This window comes from Myodes glareolus, chromosome 14, assembly GCF_982192425.1.
Source record: "Myodes glareolus chromosome 14, mMyoGla1.1, whole genome shotgun sequence".
In the NCBI taxonomy this organism is placed as follows: Eukaryota; Metazoa; Chordata; class Mammalia; order Rodentia; family Cricetidae; genus Myodes; species Myodes glareolus.
In genome coordinates, this window is record NC_142039.1 from 10,841,867 (window position 1) to 10,863,907 (window position 22,041).

Consider the following 22,041-nt stretch of genomic DNA (forward strand, 5'->3'; position numbering starts at 1 on the left):
GCTTGTTCATTTCCCAACTGCCCAGATCCAAAATAATCACACGGACTATGTTGATTACAATGCTGTTTGGTCCACAACTTATACATATTTCTAACTAACTCTTACATCTTAAATTAACTTATAATTTTTTCTATGTTAGCCACATACCTTTGTACCTTTCATCAGTGAGGCATTCTCATCTTGCTTCCTCTGCCTCTAGGTTACAAGTGCAAACTGAACCTTTTCTCTTCCCAGAATTCTCTCATTCTAATTGTTCCATCTATACTTCCGGCCTGCCTACTGGTCAATCAGTGTTTTATTAAGCCAGTAGAAGTGACCAATCTTTATAGGGTCCCACAGTAACTGGGAGTACAAATGTTACCATGTTACTGTCAAGAGTACACCCTCAATGATTTCATTCCTCTTATTAGGTCTTACTGCCTAAAAGACCTATTTCAATACTAGTGGTATCACAAGTTGGACATGAAGCCTTTACTATACGGAGGTATCCAAAATATAAGAAATAATTTCTACTTGTATCTTACCTTTCCCTCTCTACGATTGGTTTGCTTTTGTATTGCTTTTCTTCTTTCTTTCTTTGTCTTTGATGACATATATTTTTAAAAATATTTTTGACTACCTCCCCTATATCCAATTGAATTAATTACCCCTTATGTTATATCTTCATATAATTCTATAAATAACTCTACAAATGTTCACTCAAAAATTGTGAGCCTGTAGACCTATTTTATCTAACATTGTAAGAAAAGCTTTAATCCTTTGAATATAAGAATAACATATACATTCATCTTGAAGACTGGGGAAACTATTTTTAAGTGTATGTTCAAATGCCAATATATTAGATGTATTTACTTAAACATAATAAATACTTTTAATGATTTATTTAATTCTTCTTAACTTGTATATATGTCTGCATGTGGGTATAAGCAGACCATGTGCCATCAAAGGTCAGAGGTGTCAGATCCTCTGATGTTGGAGTTCCAGGCAGTTTTTAGTTGGCCTGTGTAGGTACTAGGAAATGAACTTAGGTCCTCTGGAAGACCAGAAAACACTCTTAACTGCTAGTCCATCTCTCCAGGCCCCATCATGTAGTTTTCTTGCACATTTCCAGAAAGAGGAAAATTTCACACCTAGTCCTTGGGCTGGTCCAGGCAAGACTATGCTGTTTTCTGCAAGCTCCTGACTGATGATTTGCCTTCCACTCCTCCATCTTCAGCAGCTGTGACCTGCTGCTCTTCTCTGCCATCTACTGCAGTGTTGCTATTTAAACGTCTTCTCCAGAGAAGCACTTTCCTCTTTCTTCTGGTAGGATTCCGATGATGCATTTTGGCTCTACCTGATAATCTGCTGTAATTCTCCCATCGAACTCTTCAAGTGAATCACACATGCGAAATCCCTTTTTTCTTAATATAAAGGAACATTTGCAAGTTTCTGAGAGTCAGAACTTTACTAGTAACTCTAAGACTGATGTCAATTTTGTGTTTTACTTCATTTTCTGAGAAGTAGTAGCTGTCAGTTTACTTGGGTGGAAATTACATCTGAGATTTAAGAAGGAACACGGTCTTCCAGGCTATATACGTATATGCTTTCGGTCCATTATTTAATTCTACTTCTGTCTTCCCAAACATGGCACAGGATTGGAATCTGAATGGTTATTGAATGTCTGTGGGCACAGTGTACCCAGCACTTAGGAAAACTGGTTTACCAAGTGTGGAAGTTTTGTGGTGAGCCAACTTCCCTGACATTCCGTGTGCCCCTGGCAGTCTTACTAACTCAGTCCCAAGGTTTAGTCCCAGACAGGGAAACCATAAACAGTAAACGATCCTTAAAATTGATGTCAAACCCAAAGGCCTACTTTTAGATTCCCAGGTTAGGACAGATTCCATGTTAAAATAAGGTTAAGGTCCCGGCAACTACGTGAGAGTGATATTCAGTATGTGTTTCTTCTATCAGCTGAGACTTTATTTTATCTCAATTTAGTTCCATGCAGTAAAAATGTGTCAGTTATCTTTTCCTTCAGTTTCCTCTTTAGCTTTTATCTGGGCCTGATTCTGGAGCAACTCTAACTAGGGTCATGATGTCAGAACTCTGCTTCCCATCTATTTTCTCAATGTGAATGAAGAAACACCCACAGCAGTTTTCTCCAGTGTTGTTAATGACTCAGCTCGAGTCCCCAGCTGAACATTAGGAATACAGAACGCTCTTGAATAAGGACCTTAAGTTGCTGCTTGACTCAGTCACTCTCAGTCACTCTTCTTATGATCTGTGGACAGTGATGGGAATCCATGCCTTTCTCCCAGTTGCTGTAAACCGTCTCCCTGTGCTCGTGCACATTTAGCCTGGACTTCCCTAAGCCAGTGCTTCAACCCACAAACATCATGCATGTGTTTCAAGTCTCACGTCAAGCACTGTTTATTTCTACAAGTAATTTTTGTTTCTGGTTTTAAATTGATTTCATTTGGCACCATCATTATTACTATGCTTATGTATAGGTATCACATGACTACATGTGAATGTGGGCACATGGGTGGCAAGGCAATCATATATGGATGTCAGAGGATGACTTCTTCTGAGATCTTATTTTCTCCTTCCACTATAGATTTCAGGACTGTGGGACAAATACCTTACCCACTGAGCTATCTTGCTCTGGCTTCCGAAACTCATATTCGACGCCTCTAACGTATCCAGTCTTTATGACTGTTTCTGCAGTACTTTTCTCTCCCCATCCCTTTCCTCCTCTATCTTGACCTGTCTTTATTTTTTTTTTAACATGTACAGAGAACACACATATTTTAACTTAATAGGAAACAGTTTGACATTCCCTACTTGGACTAACTGTAAGTGCTTATGAAGCTTCAGGATCTGCATTGTCTACATTTTCCTCAAGCACTGACAGGATCATGCACCACAGAAAGATCACACTAGACTAGGTTTTGCAACTGATTGTGAGCCTTTCTGTTGCCTCAGAGACCTAGAAGCTCTGAGCTCCACACAAGATTAAGGGCATTGAGGGTGACGAGGGCTGTTCTATGCTAGAATGGTATCTCAATAAGGCAGAGCTGCTATCCTCTTTAGCCGGTGTAAGAGCTGGCTACAGAAATTTTAATGATTTAGCATTTACCAGGGACTGCTTTGTTGGTTTCTTAAATATTATTTAATCCTCATAATATTTTATAAAGTAAGTGCTCAGACACACTCAGCCCACAGAGAAGATGTAAGCAAAGGAAGTACACAGCTGGTGCAAGCTGAGGAAGATTTGAACCATGCCTCTATTCTCCATAGCTCACATCTTTAGCCAGTAGGTTTGTGACTTGCCAGACAAGAAGCATTAGTACTCATGAGACATGCTGTTTACAACTAAATTCCACTTTTCTTGGAGATAGAGATCACACAATTTGGTTTGTTTAATCCACGGTGCTCAGTATTGTCCTTGGAAATAGAAGATTCCAGTTCTGACAGAGTCAACATTTGTTCACTAAAATGCTAGCACTCGATGCTTCCTTTCCACATTAAAAAAAAAAAAATCTATTTTTCACTCAACATTTTGCCTTCTTTTAGATGTAAGGCTACACATTTTCATTTGCCTTGGGAATCTCCACTGAAAATAATTTAATACATACTGAAAATGTTTATCCCCCTCCACCGCAACTATGTCAAACAAGCATTGGCAGAGAAATTGCAGCATTCAGAGCAATCCTGGGACCACACATCAGGGATCTCTCGTCATGTCGGGAACCTCTCGTCAGAAGCAACATAAAGCAGAGTTGAAACACCTCCAGGCCACTGAGGACATCATCTAGGAAGTATTTGAATCTTTGCCCTCTGATTCATGTCTCTTTAAATAATTTTGACTTAGAAGAAACAAAGAATGATTTGCAAAGCCTGTTCTCTAGAATTTAAAGTCCACATTTCTCCCGTTCGGTGCTGGCACAAATGAGCTTCATTAGTATTGAAGCTGGGGCAGCAGGTGTATGCGCAAGTGCCCTGGTCAAAGTGCTTTGAAGGAAACATAGGGAAGGTTCAAGGTTATATCAGAAGTACTAGAGAAACCATTACTGGAAAGAGTCTAATGAAATTAACCTGGGACATGGAAACCGCAATCCAATCACAGAAATGCCAACTTATTTTTCCCTTTAAAACCAACTGCAAATATATTGCCCCTGCTTTTAAATTATCTACTTCATTAGGTTAAGAAATTACTTTTTCATTGCTAGCAAGTGGCTCTTTGTCAGGGGTAGTGCATCCAAATGCCAAAATGCCAAGGCCTAAATATTTAAACCGCATCTATTGAAGGAAGAAAAATCACTAGAAGTTAGAAGCTTCTGGTAACTCTAGGTTAACACAAGATTTGACAAGAGATTGAACAAATAGCTCACCAGACAACATGGATATTTACTGGCCTGAAGTGATTTTCTGTCCAAAAAAAAAAAAAAGACTGAAAACGATAAATAACACTTTGCTTCATAGAAATGGATAACTTGCAATTCAAAAAATATTGTTGAACCAGCCCAATATTTTTGGTTCATCCCCTGAGTTACCTGCAATTCCTCAGCAATTTTGACCTGAGTAGCCCTATGCTTGGACTAAAGATTATAATAAATTTGCAAAATTAATATGTGATGCCTGGATAAAATTCTAGGTATGGTTGGACTTGCTTAGTTCTGCCACTAAAAAGAGCAGAACGACTTCCCATCAGTAAGATGCTCTATGATCATTATAAGAAAAATCTAAAACAAAATCAAGACTTTTTAAATGATATCTGCCATATCATTTTGTTCTTACTTTTGCCTGTTTGTAGTCAATTCCTAATTGTTCGTTTTCCGGCAGCCCATACCCAAAATAATCACACAGAAACTATATTAATTGCAATGCTGTGGGCCAATAATTTAAGCATCTTTCTAGCTAGCTCTTACATCTTAAATTAACACTTTTCCATTATTTTAGATTTTACCACGTGGCTCATGGTTTACCGGGACTGACAGGCAATGTGCAGGCATCTCTCTTTTACTCTGCCTACTGTCTTCTCCTCTAACTGCTTAGAATTCCCACCTTGTCCTACTCAGCACTGCAATAGGCCCAAAGCAGATTCTTTATTAACCTATGGAATTCAGAGCATACAGAGGGGAATCCCACATTACCTGTCTAATATTAGAGGATCACAGGAGCTCTTTATTGGTTACTAATCTAGACTTTATCTTTTAATTTTTTAGAGGAAATTTCTGATATGTTCTCTTTTCCTTACTTTGTGATTCATGAGGCCCAACATAGAGTGTTTTAACTTTAACATAAGACCTTTGAGTGTCGTGATTAAGTTGTGTACAGCACTTCTTTGGAAAACTGGAAGCACCATGCTTTGAGAAACTCCTACAAATGATCATGGAAAAGCAGGAGACTCAAATAATACAGTTTGGGGCTTCTGTATTAAAAGGGTGGGTTATGGCTGCCAGAGGAGAGGCATTTTCTTTATGGAGCAAGCAATGATAAGCCGACTGTTCTCCAGGGAACACCCTCTACTCCAGCTCATGCAAGAATCCTAACTAACTCAGTCGTGAGCCACACACAGAAGATGTGAAAGTGGGAAAGGTACTATGGAAAGTAACAGGTCAGCAGGAGCGGGAGGTGATGAGGGAGGGGGCAGGGATGGACATGGTCATAAGACACTGCATACCATGCAGACGTGTCAACAATAAACATTTCAGAAGGAGAAATTTCTTCTTTGCCCCATTCATTCTTATTATATACAAATAGCACATAACTATAATGTTAAACTAAAGAAGCCACCAAAACATTTCTTTGTACTGTGTGTAATGCTCCCACCTGGAAAGTGGGTTCATTTCTGAAAAAAAAAAAGTAAAGAAAAAGAAAAAAGAAAAAAACAAAACACCAGCATGACACAGAAAGACAGAAACAGACACAGACAGAAAGAAAGAGAAACATTTATAAATGTCTTAGAGTTGGGAGTTCAGGTAAGGGTCAAGTCCATGAAAGACACACCAGGCACTAGCTATCTTAAAATACTTTCAGAATGCCAAACCATGAAACAAGTATATGTCCCCAGTGGGAAACTCTGGGAAGAATGACACAAAACAGAGGTAACCTTCAACTTTGTAAGAACAGTCTCGTGCTCTGTAGTCTAAATGTTGATCTCCCAGAAAACAGTGAGAAGAGTCATTTGGTTCTTCACAGAGGATGAGTAACAACTGTTTCCATTGCTAATTTATAAACAGCTTGGCTGAATTGATGTAGAAAAATAATTGCTTTCTGTAAGGTGTTAGCAAGAATGTTATTCTAAGTGTTCTTTCACATCACAGTCCTCACTGACCAGATGCCACATAAAAGCTCTCTGTTTCTGAGAGTGTGTTTTGTCCCCTAAGGCATGCACAGTAAAGAAGAGACTCATGCAGAGGGTGTTGCAACTACATTACAGGATCCTTCTGCCAGGATCTAATTGAGTAGGAGTGAGAATCGGGAGGTAGCTCAGAGGGGACTTTTAACCCTCCCCTGTTCTTCACAGCAGCTTTCTACTCAAGTTCCAAACATTAATTAAAATTGTAAATCTTACACATTTTGTGATGGGAAACAGCAGAAACATGGCTCTTTTGTTGAAACAAAGCAGTGTCTCCACAGCCACGGTGGACATTCTGGAGAAACACTTGTCTGCACAAATATTTTCTGGGTTCATCTCTCTGCACCCCCACCTTCTAACCGGATGACTGACCCCTTGGCCGTCCTCCATGGAAACTTGCCAGCAGCTGCGGGTAGCAGGGCCCAGACAGACACATCTTTAAAATGTAGCCCTGGCAAAGTTTGGGCAGGTCTGTTCTTCACTCAAGCATCTCATCTATTCTGTGCCAGCCACTTCTTTAGCTGGAAATACCGAAAAGCTTGCTTACTGTTTAGTCTACAAACATAAGATGGAAGAAACGAGTCTGAGCGGAATAGTAGCTGCTCCCTTTAGAGTAAAAGAGGAGCGTCTGGGAGTAAGTACGGTGCTTGGAGAAACACGGCGGAGTTTACCTCTGCACAAACAACCCATGATCTCTGCAGAGTCAGAAATGCTTGCTGTGAACTTGACCTTGAGTAGATAGATGGTTTAGGACCATCTATTGAGATGGTCCTTGAGAATATGGAAAGCAAAGATAGTTGGGCCAGCCTGTCGAGCCAGCTTTCCCTCTGTACAATAGTTATTTACTGAGGACAGTTAAAAGATGCATATAGCTCTCACGTCTGAATAATCTGTTGGTCTGAATTTTATTCTTCCTTTCCTGCATTATAGCGAGGCTCTGTGCCTTTATTGGGAAATGCCCACCGATTCGCCTTCTGTAGGAAGTAGAAAGCCTCAGTAACTCAAAATACCTCTGCATGGTGGGTGATATTTTTCTGCCACAGCCTTGGAACCAAGCTAACTCTAGATTGGTGCCTTACTTCTGCTTCTTAGAGTTTGACTCCTGCTTGACAAAGCCATTGCCAAAGATCAAATACTCAGGACCAAGGCACTGTCATAGCTGAAGGATTGCTTTGATCCAGGACATCTTTCTGTCTAGAGTTTAATCCCTGTCCTAAGCTTCTTGTACATCCTAACTGAAACCTCTCTAAATCACATGGAAAAAAGCTCCTCGAGTTTGTTCTCACCATTTATGATTCACTTAATTTCCCTCTGAAGTCCATTTGTGAAGCTCCCAAAACTTGGTGCTTGTTCTGGAACAGGTACGGCTACACATACAAACCTGTTCAGACATGTTCCCATGGATAATTCTCAGAAATACAGATTAAGTTTTTAATGGTTATCTTTACAACTGCATAGTGACTGATCGCATCAGATTGTGTATTAATTAATTGCTCAACTACTGGTGATAGGACTGATGTGTAAAGCATGAATTGAAAGCATCATTTTTCTATATTTTATTAACACTTTTAGCGATTTGATAAGATTTCACTTAGCATCACAGTACTTACATGCATTAAATACAGTCGTGAGCTCTATGCTGAAACAGGGCATTGCGATTCCATGCTTTCTTACTGAATTGCTGGTCTCCTGTGGCACTGTTTTGGCAGATTGTGGAAAAGGTATATATAGATGGGATCATTGTTGCAGGAAGTAGTCACCGGGATATGACTTCAGAGTTAAGAAATGGTCTGCAGTAATATCCCTGCTCTTTGCTTCCTGTCGGCTGTGGGAGGAACAATCTCCTCTACCACAGACCTGCTCAGATATGTGGCTCAAATTCATGGGACTGAGTAGTCACTAACTGGACCTTCTTAAACATGATTCAAAATAGTGATTTCTTCTCTTAAGCTCAGCCAAATATTTGGTGACAGAAAATGATAAAACTAATTAACAAAATGACTTCATAAATCTCTCACATATATGGATATCTAAGTAACAATGTCTGCATTATCCTAAATACAGAGAAAGTGTTTTCATTTCATTTAATAGCTACATGGTATTCCATTCTAGGGTTGCACCATAATGCATTTAACCTGAATAGCCTTACTGACAGGCATTCTGGCACTTTTCAGAGTTTTGCACTGTGCATCCTTATTTACATCATTCTAACATATGCTGCGTAAAACAGCCACTGGATACATTTTTACAAGCAGAAATTACATTTTCTATATGTGTTTATATTTTGTGCACATTTTCCTGTTTATTATGGAATATTCTTTTTTTTTCCCTAGGACTGCATGTGGCCTACTACCCTGCACCTTATTCTCTTGCATCTCTGGTGTGTTTTGTGCTCTTGGATGGAGTGTTTTGTTTTGTTTTCTTTTCTTTTAACTCTACTTATTACTTGAGGGACTTGACAGTTTTCAAGAATCCTTATTGTATATTTTATTTACTTATTTATTTATTGCTGAAACACTAGGTCTTCCTCTGGTTTTATTTTAAGACCTCTCCCCTTGCCTCAGTTGTAAGTTAAACATATCAAAGCCAGGGAATTGGTAGTTCATTTCTTGTCAGGGTTCAATGAGCTTTTAGTTTGGTGATTATAATGTTGGAAAGTTTTTTTATTATTATATTTCTCATTATTTTCATGTATGGTTTTTTTTTCTTCACTTTAGCTACTTTATTTTTGAATATATTTCTTTTATTATTGTGTTCTTACAGTTCTTAGATGTTATGTCTGTCTTGCCTCATTTGGTTCATTATTTTTCTCCTTTATATTTTTAAAAATATTTCCTTAATTTTTGAGATTATAAGATAAATTATTTCCCCATTTCCACTCTCCCGTCCAAATGCTCCCATGGACCACCCCCCTCTCCCTTTAAAAGTCATGTCTTCCTGTTTCATGTCTCTTCTTATTTTATGTGTCTAAATCTGTAGTGGCCCCATGTCTTCAGTGGACCAGTGTCTTGATATTGTGACCCGCTTGAATGTTCTTCACTGAAATACATCCCCAACCTGGACAGCATCTCCCGGTTCCCCAGATATAACGTTTTTAAGTGCTTCCCTCAAGTCTTGACTCCTATGGACAGTGCATTATTACTCTGAGAAAATGAGAGCAGAAAAGATACAAGGTGGTATTTTCACAGCATGAACCTCTCTGCTAGATGGAGGCTGTAGGAAATGTCTTTAATCTGACAGTCATCCTTTATTTTAGAGGAGGCTGTGGCTATACTTCACACTGAGTATAATCCCCCATCCTTGAAGAGCCCAGAGGAGTGCTTCCTGAGACCAACAGTGGAAGAGTCTGGTGGGTTCCAGGATATCAAGTCCCCAGGGCTAAACTTCCCCTCTAAGTCTGGAGGCCTCAAGAATGTACCACTCTTTGGTTCACGCACAATTAAACTCTCGCTTAGTTGAAGCAACCCTTTAAGAGTCCTTAAAATTTTTGGTTCCAATAGCTTCTATTCCCAGTAAACAGATGTCCCACGTTCCTTTGATATATATGTCACCCGAAAATTAGTGAAGGTGTTTTTCTCTGAAAATCTAGCTCTTAGGTTGGATTTTTTGTTTTAAAAAAAGAGTTTTATTTGGAGAGCTGTGTCTTGTTGATAGAACAGAAATGGCAGCTTCCATACTCTTTCTAATGAAGACCTCAAATCAGGCAGTCTTCTAATTATTTATAATAAATCATCTTTGTCATCTACCCATTGTTCAGCTGCCACATTTATCTAGAAACTACTGTGTTGACACAAGTCTGTAATGGTCACCCAGGCAGTTAGAAAAATGGCCCAAATGGATTAGATTAAGGCTAGGATATAAATAAAACTTTTGTCTGTAAAACCTGTAAGTTTCAAAAAGTGTGTGGAAATTAAGTCCAATTTTTTAAAAAGACATATCTATGTCAGCTTGGGTAGGGAAATTTTACAGCCTCCACTTCTGGATGAAGAGCTAGAGTGAGTAAATAGCTGTTAAGAGATAGAATATTTTTCTCCATGGATGAGAGCCCTCCATCCCCTTAATAGGCTATTAATTCCAAGTGAGCAACCCTAATACATAAACATCGGAGCAAGACAGAAGGTGCTCATGAGCCTGTATTTTGTATTTATACGCATATGTACAAACATATAAATATATGTATATATAAATATACATATATATGTGTGTGTGTGTGTGTGTGTGTGTGTGTGTGTGTGTGTGTAAGAATAATAAGAAATAAGAGGTCAAGAGGTTGACAAAGAGTGGGAGAGACATACTGAGGTTAGAAGGAGGACAGGGAGGTGGTTACTAAAGTACATATAGTGCTCATGTAAAATTCTCAAAATAAATATAAAAACTACTTAGTAGCAACAAAAATATGTAAGAAAAGGAGATATTTTTAAATGTAATTTTCATTTTTCAAATAATTTTTGATCCTTAAGTCACGCAGAAAAATTATCCCAGGTTCATAATTATGAAACATTTCTTTGATAATGTTCTGATTAAATAATTTAAAATCTGTATTTATAAAAAACCCTGTTAATTTAAATAATATCTTTAAATTTTCTTAGGAAATTAGGAGATGTTAAAATTTAACAAGCATTTTATGTTGGTTGGAGGAAGGAAAATGCTTATTCTTGTAAGTAGCTGTGGACATTGATAATAAAACAGCTATCCGAACCAGGCTGTTCCCTACCCTAAGTTACTCCACATGTGAAATTGTGGTTCTTTATGCTGTGCTTTGTCCAGACACACTTGATTTCACAAGGAAACTTGATGCCAGTTTGATGCTGGAGGGTGACTGTGTGCTGAGCGGACATATTAATAGTGTTATCTCTTTGGCACCCTCCCCAAGCATATGCTAATAAATAACTTCTACCTTTTAATAGAAGGAATGTGACCCCATAAATTTACTATGAGTATGAGGAAATGGTGATATTAAAATCATGCCAGCAAAAGAGGGCAGAAGAAGAAAACAAATATTTGTTTGGACACAGCAAACAAATAAGTGGTTGTAACATTCTCACATCTACCACATCAGCTTGGGTGCTAGTACTGCAGTACTAATGGCCCAAGTTTGTCATATGATTGGCTGGCATGTGCATAAAGAGACTGGAGGACAGAGATAATGTGCACTGTCTCAGGCTTTAATCTCATCCTACTGATTACCCAGTGGAATTGGCTAAACATTATTTTATCCATTATTTGTCTGGATCTGGTCCTGCCCTTTAACTTCTTGAGCTGGCTTGACCCTGGCTCTATTGTCATCTACATCTATCAGCTACAGCAGCTTTTGCAGCTTCCTTTGATCAGTTATCTCCCTCCTATAGATTCTATCTGCATTTCTGTGAGCTTCTCTGAAGGGCAATCCTTATTCTGTAACCTACTGTTACACACACACACCATTCTCACATACACATAAACAATCATGTTGGGGGAAGGGTCGCTTGTTCATCCCGGCTGCCCATCCATGAAATAACCACTCAGAAAACCATATTATTTGCAATACTGTTTGGTCAATAGCATAAGTGTATTTCTGGCTAAACTCATATCCTAAACTAATCCATCTCTATTATTCTTTATATCGTCATGTGGCTGTGGTTTACCAGCTAAAATTCCCAGCATCTGTCTCAGACGGCAGATCCATGGCTTTTCTCTGACTCCACCCTTCTTCCTCCCAGCATTCAGCTTAGTTTTTCCTGCCTAGTTCTGCTCCGCCTTTGCCATAGGTCCAAAGCAGTTTCTTTATTCATTAATAGTAATCACAGCACACAGAGGGGACTCCCACACAGTCATATGTATATATGACACACACACATATATATACATATACTTTTATATACATATACATAATCAAAATCAGTCATACACAATCACACATACACAATCATACACATGCTGGAATAAACAGTTACATACACACACAATTATACAAACATGCATATATACACTGTCTCTCTTTCACACACACAGTCATACACACAGAGAGATGCAGGGAAAGGGAGAATATGTATTTATTGTAAACATGTAGTGTATGATCTTAGTGAGTTAGTGTCAATAATTAAGGTTTATATTTATAATTAAAATAACCCATGTTTGCCCTAGCTAGGGCTAATAAGTAAAGTGAAACCTAACAAATTCTGTCAGTGAAACCAGCACACTTGGTAAATTTATTGTTATTCAATAAATTCTGACACTGTGGAAAGACACAAATGTGTTTGTTTAGGTTTCTGACATGGTGTTCCCAGGACACCAATTATAAGACATTTCTTCCATTATTTTTTGCCTTCAGTAGAAGCTTACATTTCAGCACTTCCTCTAGTTTAACTGAAAATTTCTCCATAGCCCTGAGGCAAGGCACAGCAGCAATGTAATGAGAGGCTACCACAATGATTCTACTAGTGTAGACAACACAGTTATTAGACCTATTATTTTTAGATGTCTGAGTTCTTGGACTATAGAGGTTGAAATAAGAGCTGAATTTTAAATACCACGTACATTGTATCTACTAGCTTTCTGTGATTTCAGAAAAGGTATTAAAATAAAGATAGCATTGGAATAATGGGTATATACAGAAATCTAACTCCTAGCCCAAAGCCAAAGCTTCATATGAAATGTAATTCAAAACTTTGTAGTGAGGGTTCAGTCTTCCATATATCTTTGTGTCATATTGTGAAGAAGAAAATGAATCTCAGGTCTAATAAAGGTATTTTGCATGTGACCAAGGTAGAACCAATCCCAAGTCTTTACAAAAGCTTGCTGTGACTGGCGACTTGTCTGCAAAGTCTACAGTCTCTTATCAAAAGAGTTTAGTTAAACTTGGATTATTACAGAAACAAAATGTTTCTGATGAAAGAAAATGGAAGGAAATACTTTATAATTTGTTTATTATCAATTTCCATAAAAAACAAGGATTTGTAATTAAGTAGAAAATTTGGAGCAAACGCATAATTTTCACCTCAAAAATAAAAACAGGTAATTCTGGAGCCAAACATGAATGACTATTGCCCTTATACACAAATTGTTGTACCCCTAATACCATGTTTCGGTATGGTATCAAGTTCATAAAATTGACAGGTTAAAAAACAAATGAAGTTATAAATCAAGAGAATTTTCAAATACATCGATAGAAATGTCAAGTAAGTGATTACAGCAAATTTAGAAACCTCTGCTATAGGCTTGAGTTGGTATGTGATAGCATCCTCACCTTTGGGATGCTGGATCTAAAATTTGCTTATATACTTTAAAATGATTTGCCTAATTGGCACAGGATTTTAGGTCACACATAAGGGAGGAAAATTAATGGCTATTTTGAGTCAAAGTTAGCCTCAGATAAATTAAATACCCAACATTTTTGCTCTCCACAGTCAACCAACCCCATAGAATCTTTAACACCAGTGTTCTTTTTCTTTCTGGGAATTTTGGTTCACAGAACAAAAAATAACATAAGTAGAATGATATGTGTGGCTACCTGCTATACTAATTCCTATTACACACTGCTGACCTAGGACACTAGAGTTAAAACTTTCAAGATTTTACTGCAGAAACTACTACAACATTGCTAAAATTTTGTATTTTCTAGACATAATCCTAGTGTTGCAGAATGTCTTCACAGGTAGTTGTTAAAAGCAATTTTTGATCTGCACACAAAAATAGCACAAATAATTGTGAGAATTGATATCCCAATTTAGCCACATAACCATATGTTTTTCTGTCATGATAGCCCCTTTCAATCAGCCTTTAAAATTAAAAATTAAACATTGCCATAAGTTAAATTGCTGACTTCTCCTCGAGTTCCCTTGTGTGCACTGTGGAGGGAAAGCCAATAAACTATGGCACTGTAGAAAACAGTAGATAAACCTTGCAGAAAAATATTATAAAAAAGGAAAATTTGCAAGTAAAAATGTATTAATTGTAGGTACTATTTGCATTGTGTTTTCTATGAAACATCTATCAGCAACATTGTTTTTACAAAAATAGTTATTAGCAGGTGGCTCCATTGTATTCTTTTACATACAAGGAGACTGAACTAAGAGAGCAGGGAATTGAATGAGGACCATACAGACACAGCTGCTTTGCCTATGAACCTAACCATCTTGGAGCAAAGGTCTATCTTAACCAAGATACCAGGCTGGCTTCTTCAAGAAAAGGAGTCCATTTTCTGGCTTGGATAGCGAGTGAATGAATTCTTTATGATTCACTGGACATGGGCAGGATTGGTCAGCCTTCCTTTCTTTTCTATCATTAGACAGGGCTATTTATGCCTAGCACCTTGTCACTTTACTGATCAAATGCACTTATTTGACCCCCTTTGCCACTGGGTGAAACATGTATGTATTTGTGTGATAGCATTATTTTACTGGCTTGTGGCTGCCTTGGCAAGGAAAAAATTCATGAGAATAACGCTGTCAGGATTTCTCATAAATCCCAGATCACAGGACAAAGAGATGCTTTCCAGACATGAAAATACCTACATGCACTTAAACTCTGAAGACAGGCAGTCTCGTCAGAGGTTGTTTGGGTAATGGTTGACAATGAGCATGTGTATTCTGTCTTTTATCTTAGGGGATCACCCCCACCCTACCTGCCTTCCATTCATGACTTGTCCACCAGATGCTCATAATTCCTCTCTGTGGTAGTTGTTATTACCCATTTTCATTCTACCCATCTCTGCCTTTGTTTTGTTTTCTTGCTTATTGTCCTACCCACTTAGCTCGAGCTCCCGTGGGAATCAACTTCCTAGATCTTCCACTGCTCTAAATAGCTTACTATTCCCTACCTCAGGAATCCAGAGCTAATGAAACCCATGTGTCCAGAGCAGAAACAAAGATGCTTGAGAATATGTGATCCAAATCACCACAGGGAAGAGAAGTATAGCAACATTGCTGAATCTGCTGCTGCTGATACTGCTGCTGACACTAGATGGTTTAGGGGAAGAGTAAATTACCCAAGAGGGTTGATAAAATGAGTTGCTGGATGTTCGCAGGTGTATCTCAGAGAATCACTCAGATTCAACTCTTTGGACCGAGTCCTATCTGTCTGCCTGTCTGAACATCCATGAGACTTAAGCTTCTTACTTTAAACTGTCAGTCCAGAAAGGACGGATTTGTTTCTGCTAAAATTCTGTGGCTGGACAGTCTTCCACCAATGCACAGATGACTGGGTGCTTGTGCCCTCTTCTCTCGGCTAATAATTACTCTGTTAATAATTACATAATAACTCTGTTCTACTTCACTAGTTTGGGATGGTTTGTGGATGCAGCACAATCTGGTTTTTGAGGCTTTACCTTCGAAACAAGAAGGGGTAGTGTTTATAAATCTTCTGGAGTCAAAAATAATCGTCTGTCTTCCCTAAAAGTCTTTTTTATACCTGTTACTAACCAAGTGTCTTGAAAAACCATGAAATATTATTTGGAACTAAATTTAAAATACTACCATTTGAAAGCCAGAAAGGAAGACGATGGAAAAGTTAGTAATATACTTCATTGAAAATCCAATGACAAAAATAGATATTGCCTAAGTCTAAATTATGGAGGCCCTCAAATGTGCAAAAATGATTATTGGCCTGACATAGAAGACAACTAATCCAAATTTAATACTCTGTAACTTAAAGACTAAGAGTTGTAGTTTGATTGACAGGGACATGCATAGTCTATGAAGTAAGAGTAGAAGGGAGATTAGAATTTCACATTTTTTGCCTGGTTAACATTCACATATTCATTTTTCATATATAAAAATTCATTATGTAACTTTAATTTTATATTTAATAGTTATCATAAGGCAACTGAAGGAAAGATATGCAAAATATTTAAGTCGTTTTCGAAATGCAATAGCAATCAGAAATTGATATAAAACAGAACAGGGCAAATACCTCATGCATTCAAAGCAGTTAACAAGCCATCCACTTTAGCTTCTTGACGAACTTCACCTCTGACCACTAATTGCATGTGTAAATGCTCACAGTTACATACACATTGTCACCTGCCCACATAGTTAAAGTTTGTTTCTGAATCATGCCAGTCTGTTCTCTACTCCCTCACTCACGTTGCCGTCCCCAATTCTTCATAGCCACATGTACCCTTGCTGCATTCTGGTTAAAATGCCCTTGCTATTGATGACTTCAAAAAGTAACTATGAAAGCTTCAGACAACGCTGTGCTTTGAAACATGTAAAATATCAGATCAGCAGCCCGGTAGTAAGTTAAGGTATACGTCTGAAGTAAAGTAAGTGATGAGATGCAAGCAACAGGACTAACTAGAACCAATAATGGACATGCTTTGATGATAGACTGCACGGAGGACTAGCTTTGAGATATGTGAGATATTTGCATACCAAAGTATGGTGTAAATAGAAAGAGAAATAAATGCTTTCGGATTGGGCTGTCAGTGAACCAGAAAATAAGATGGTATTTCAAATTCATTTCCTACATTATTTGTATGAATGATTGAGCTTTTGAATATTAAAGTGTTCAATAGCTAAAGACGATTTTATAGTTATAAATGAAAGCCAGGTATTTAGTTTAATTTTAAAATTTAGAATAGAAATGAAGTTTATTCGTGACACATACATATATACATGTACACAACAAAGATTTGCCACCGTGAATGATGTAGTGGTCTGTATTTAAAATCAGTTTCTGAGTTGAAATTGTATTGATCTTAACAGCGATATGGGGTATCATCATGGAATTAATCTAAGCTCTCAGTATTAAATTTTGAGTGTGTGTATGTGAGCGCGTGTGTATGTGTGTTTGTGTGTAGAGGGTGGTTAAGAAAACAAGGGAACAAATAGTGAGGTAATGAAATAGGAAGTATGTTCATAGCATTTGCTTTGTTTGTTTCCACAACTTGTATTTACCATGAAAACATTCTACATTGTTTTTTCCTACATTGTTATAGAAACAAGATCCAGCAGAACTCAGAGACACAATCAAGGATAATCGACAGTCAATAGAATGGAAGCTGATGCCCCTACCTCAGAATCACTGGCCCGCACCTAGATTACGTCCTGAAATCAACTTTTTAAATCTGACTTGCAGTTTTTATTCCCTTCTGAGCCCTCTATGGTGTATAGTCTGTTTAAGATGTGCGATGACACTGGATATTTGTCAAATTGCCTTCTAGTTTGTAATGCTTCATCATTTACAAAGGTCTATGAGAGGTCAAATCTCCAAACTCATAGCTTTTTATCCACTGTGTTTTCATGGGTCTTTTGACTGGAAGCTTTTTGAACTATAATCATTAAACAATTTAAATGATAGATCTTGCATTTGCCTCTTCCCCTTTCCACTTCACCTAGCTCAGGAAATGTATCTACAGAAAGAATTGAAACTGCCATCCTGGGCTAACAAGATGGCTCAGTGAGTAAATGTGCTTGCTGCTGTGCCCGATGGCCAGAGTTTGTCCTGGAGACTCACAGAGTGGAAGGACAATCTACTCATTCAGTTTTTCTTTGAGCCCCCTACACACTCTGTGGTACATACAAATGCATACATGCATGTGTACATATATGCACTTCCACATACTTATACTTAATTGTAATAGTCTTGGTATTAATCTCAGTCTTAAATTAAGTGCTGTTCTACAGTCTATTATATAATACCCTGTTATAGTGCTATATAATTTTATAATATATAATAAAATACAATAAAAATTTTAAAGATATAAAGCTATCCTCTCTACTTTCTCTACCATCATTCATCCTCTCCTTTCCCCCAGTCTCAGGTCAGACTAGGTCTACCCTGAACAACCCTAGGCTGGCAAGATCTCACCCAAGCTCCTACTCCCAGCATTTAAAGCAGCCAAATCACTTTTTCAAACACACCCAACATAGGCCTCAGACTGACTTCGCTCAGCACTCCATTTTCTGGACTATCTTTTCTCTCTTCACTTTTTTACTAATTGTTTCTTTGCTATATAAAATCCAACCGTCTTAGAGGTTGACTCTAAAGGTCGGTTCTTTCATAACCTGTCTTGCGTTGCTCCACAGAAATCATTCCCTCTCCTTTCTCATTTCTGCTTAGCCTGTTATTGTTTATTCATATCACTTCCCCTTCTTTCCCTTACATGAGATGATAACCTCATCCAAGCGCCATAGTCTATCCTTCCTGGTACAGATTGGAGTTTCTTCTCCAGAGCCTATCATGGGGTTTGGTTCAGAACAGCTTGGATAAACAAGCAATGGCAGAGCCATCAAGTTGAGAGTTTATGAAGCACGATTAATGAAAACTCAGATAGAGAAACTGGGGTTCAACCTGAAGGTCAGAAAAGTAAACAGCCAGCCACTGGCTCTTACTTCAACCTCAGTCCAAAACGGTGATCCTGCCTCCAGGAATCTCAGAGTGAGACTGTATTTGAGAGCGGTTTCCTCCTGTTTTACCGTCACCTCTAGCGGGTTGGGATTAAAGGCATGCACTACCCAGTTTCTATAGCAAATTAGTGTGGCTACTGGGATTAAAGGTGTATGTTACTATTACCTGATCTGTAAGGCTGACCAGTGGGACTGTTTTACTCTCAGATCTTCAGGCAGGTGTTATTTATTAGAATACAATTGAAATACCACTACATCTTTATTTGAAAATTTTTAATGAGAATCTGTTTTCATTGTGAAGATATGGATTAACATCTGAATTATCATGGTGAGACATCTGATTTAATTTTGATTATTGTGACCCTCCAGGAGATATTCTTTCTTCCTTTAAAACCACAAGGATTTTGACACTCTCCAAGAAATAATTTCATTATACCAATGCTGTCTCTAGGTGACATTTCACTCTTGTTTATCTTTAAAGTTCTATTGTTTTTTTTCTTTGTTCATTCATTCTCTACACCATCTGTGGCTTACAGGGGTGGTCTCAGGTGCGAACTCCTTCAGCAGCAAATCACGGTGAACACATCTCCAGACTTTGGGACATACTGTGAAACGTAGTTCATTTCTTCCTCAGAAAGTACTAGTCTCAAACACTATAATTTGCATTTATAAATGAGAGCAATAATTTGAAAAGTCAAACTGGATGTCATTGTTTAATATTCTTAAACTCTTCTGTTAATACAGAAGACATTAAATGACAAGATAAAATAATTCAAGGGAAAGTACAGGTTGTTGTATTGTATATACCCATGCATAGTAACTAAACATAGTAAAAGAAAAAATTAAGAGTTGCCAACAACTCTATTTCAGACCTTTTCATTCTATCTCTATTCCATTTTTTCCATTTTAAGTATATGTAGTCTTGCCATATTACCAAGAGGTGAATTAAAACACAGGAAAGTCCAGAGGTGATTCTAATTTCAAAATTATAATTATACTTTATTATTTCTGATGAAAACATTTCCAAATAGCTCCACTCTTTATTAAGTTTATTTAATTTCATGTATTTGCGTCATAAGACAATATTTTTCTTAATAAATTTTATCTATCTTGTAAGATGAGATATTTTAAAAATAAAAACTAGATTTTTTTTAGGTGAATGCATAGAAAACAACTTACCCCCAGTAGCCACAGTGATTTCACGTAGAAAATGACCATAAAATGGAAAATCAAAGGACAGATTCACTCTCTGCAAGAAACAACATCACAAAAAGAAATAAATCAATAATGTGCAGAACGGTAAATGTAAAATAGAGAGCATTCCCATTAAAGCTAAATGACGTTTCTCCTTTACTCAATTGGTACTGTAGTTGACCTTAAAAATAAAGTGTTGGATGGTACTAAAGAATTTTTTTTTGCAATTAAGCATCTGAAAAAAAGTAAAGTTATGTTTTTGTGGCTTATTGACATCTTTCTGTTTTTCAAAAGATTAACTGGAAATTTAAATTCCAAGTCAAAGCTATTTTCTCTCCGCCCTTACCACCTTTGCTTCATTATTTTTCAGGATCTCTCTGCCATTTGATGAGTAAGTTATCTGGGGTAGTTTGACATTTTACCAATTGATAAAAAAAAAGAAAACAGTAGAATAAAAACCAAAGATAGTGCTTTTCACACTATTTTAGCTTTGCTTTTTTCCCCCTATATATATCCTAAAATAAAAAAAGATTGATGGACGATGGTGTCATGGATCTGTAGGTGCAGACCTGAAGACATCCCCGTGTTTGTTTATTGTAGCGAACTATCCAGACATAGCATATTGTGTCCATTTTAAAAGCACATAGCTGTATTATGAACAGTAGCTACTGAAAAACTATTTTGATTTGGTATAGGAAAAATTGGATAGATGTAGTTAGAAAATTGAAAAGCCTTATTCTTTCACCATCCTAAAGGAGCCTAGAGTATCAATTCTTAATATTGAAAAGATTTGCTTATGTATATTTAGTTTAATGCTAATGTATACAAAACTAGTAAAATACAAATGAATGACTTTTTGTATGACTAAAGCATTATGTGGCAAGACATAAGAACATGCTATACAAAGCAATGACTAAGACCTGAAAATAATAGATTTATATTTCTATCTATCTATCTATCTATCTATCTATCTATCTATCTATCTATCTATCTTTATCTATCTATCATCTACCTAAGTACACATACATATATGTAAATATGTGTATTCAAAGGTAATTAATCAGCTTGGTTAAACCTTAACAGCATTACAGACTTCCTATAGTAAGGGCTCTTATGCTAATATTTCACCATTTTGACATTCATTTCTCTGAATCTACAAATTAAAATGTAGAAGAGTATGTCTATTGGAATTTAGTTCTCTCCAATTTTGCAAATGATTGCCTTTTCATATCCTTCAGAGATTTCTAATGACTTATTTGGCACAGAGTTAATCATTCAGAATCTACAGTGACTTTCAATTACTTTTTCTTTCCTTTTTCTTGAAACCCACATCTCCCTAAAAAGTTTTTCATCACATTTACTTTATGCTAATAGTAAAATAAAAATGTTTGTACTGTGCCACTTGAAATGAGGGGTCACTAATAATACTAAAATGAAAGCAACAATATTAATTGATGTGTCTGAAAGATGTCAAAAATAATTTGAAGACAGCAATTACCATTATGGACAGAATTTCACCATTCTAAACTCTTCCTCTGCTCATTAGTAAAGTTATATTCTCACTAACATTTTGTTTTAAATATTTGTCAGTAACAAACCCAGTTTTCACCAAGGATGAATGAGAATCACATGGTAAATGTTTTCTCAAATATTGTAGATATTTAAATATGTCTTGAGTTAGACTACGGTGCACAAATAACAGACAAAGTAGAGAGAATTAAATCAGTGTTGAAATAAAAGCTAAGAATCCATAATCCACAAGAATCATACTTGTGATTGAACCACACCTGTGATTGAATCATACCAGCTTTCATTCCACAAAAATGATCAATTTATCTACCTCTCACCATGGCATTCTCTACACTATATAATAGCACTTAATATGCCCTGCCATCTGAAAGGCTGCTAAATGCATACATTCCTCTTGAGTCACTGATAATAACTCCACACAACACACACACACACACACACACACACACACACACATTTCTTCACAGACCCTTGGCTCCAGTTCCCCTTGAAGATACTGTCTAGCATTACTTTATTACCTTGTTCCAAAATCCTTTAGTCCATTGGTTCCCCGCACCCTCAGGAATAAGAGGATTACACTAAAACTCATGTTTAAAACTAAGTCATAACTAGAACTATTGCCAGATAACTCTGTATCTTGTGGCC

General features: G+C 37.1%; 1 protein-coding gene across 1 annotated transcript in view; it reads right to left on the reverse strand.

Moving 5' to 3' along the window:
* Plxdc2 (plexin domain containing 2) overlaps positions 1-22,041 on the reverse strand; it is a 392,448-nt gene that overhangs the window by 159,319 nt on the left and 211,088 nt on the right. Inside the window, exon 4 of the mRNA XM_048461163.3 lies at positions 19,852-19,921. Within this exon, the coding sequence (XP_048317120.2) occupies positions 19,852-19,921 (70 nt within the window). The remainder of the gene's footprint in view (positions 1-19,851; positions 19,922-22,041) is intronic.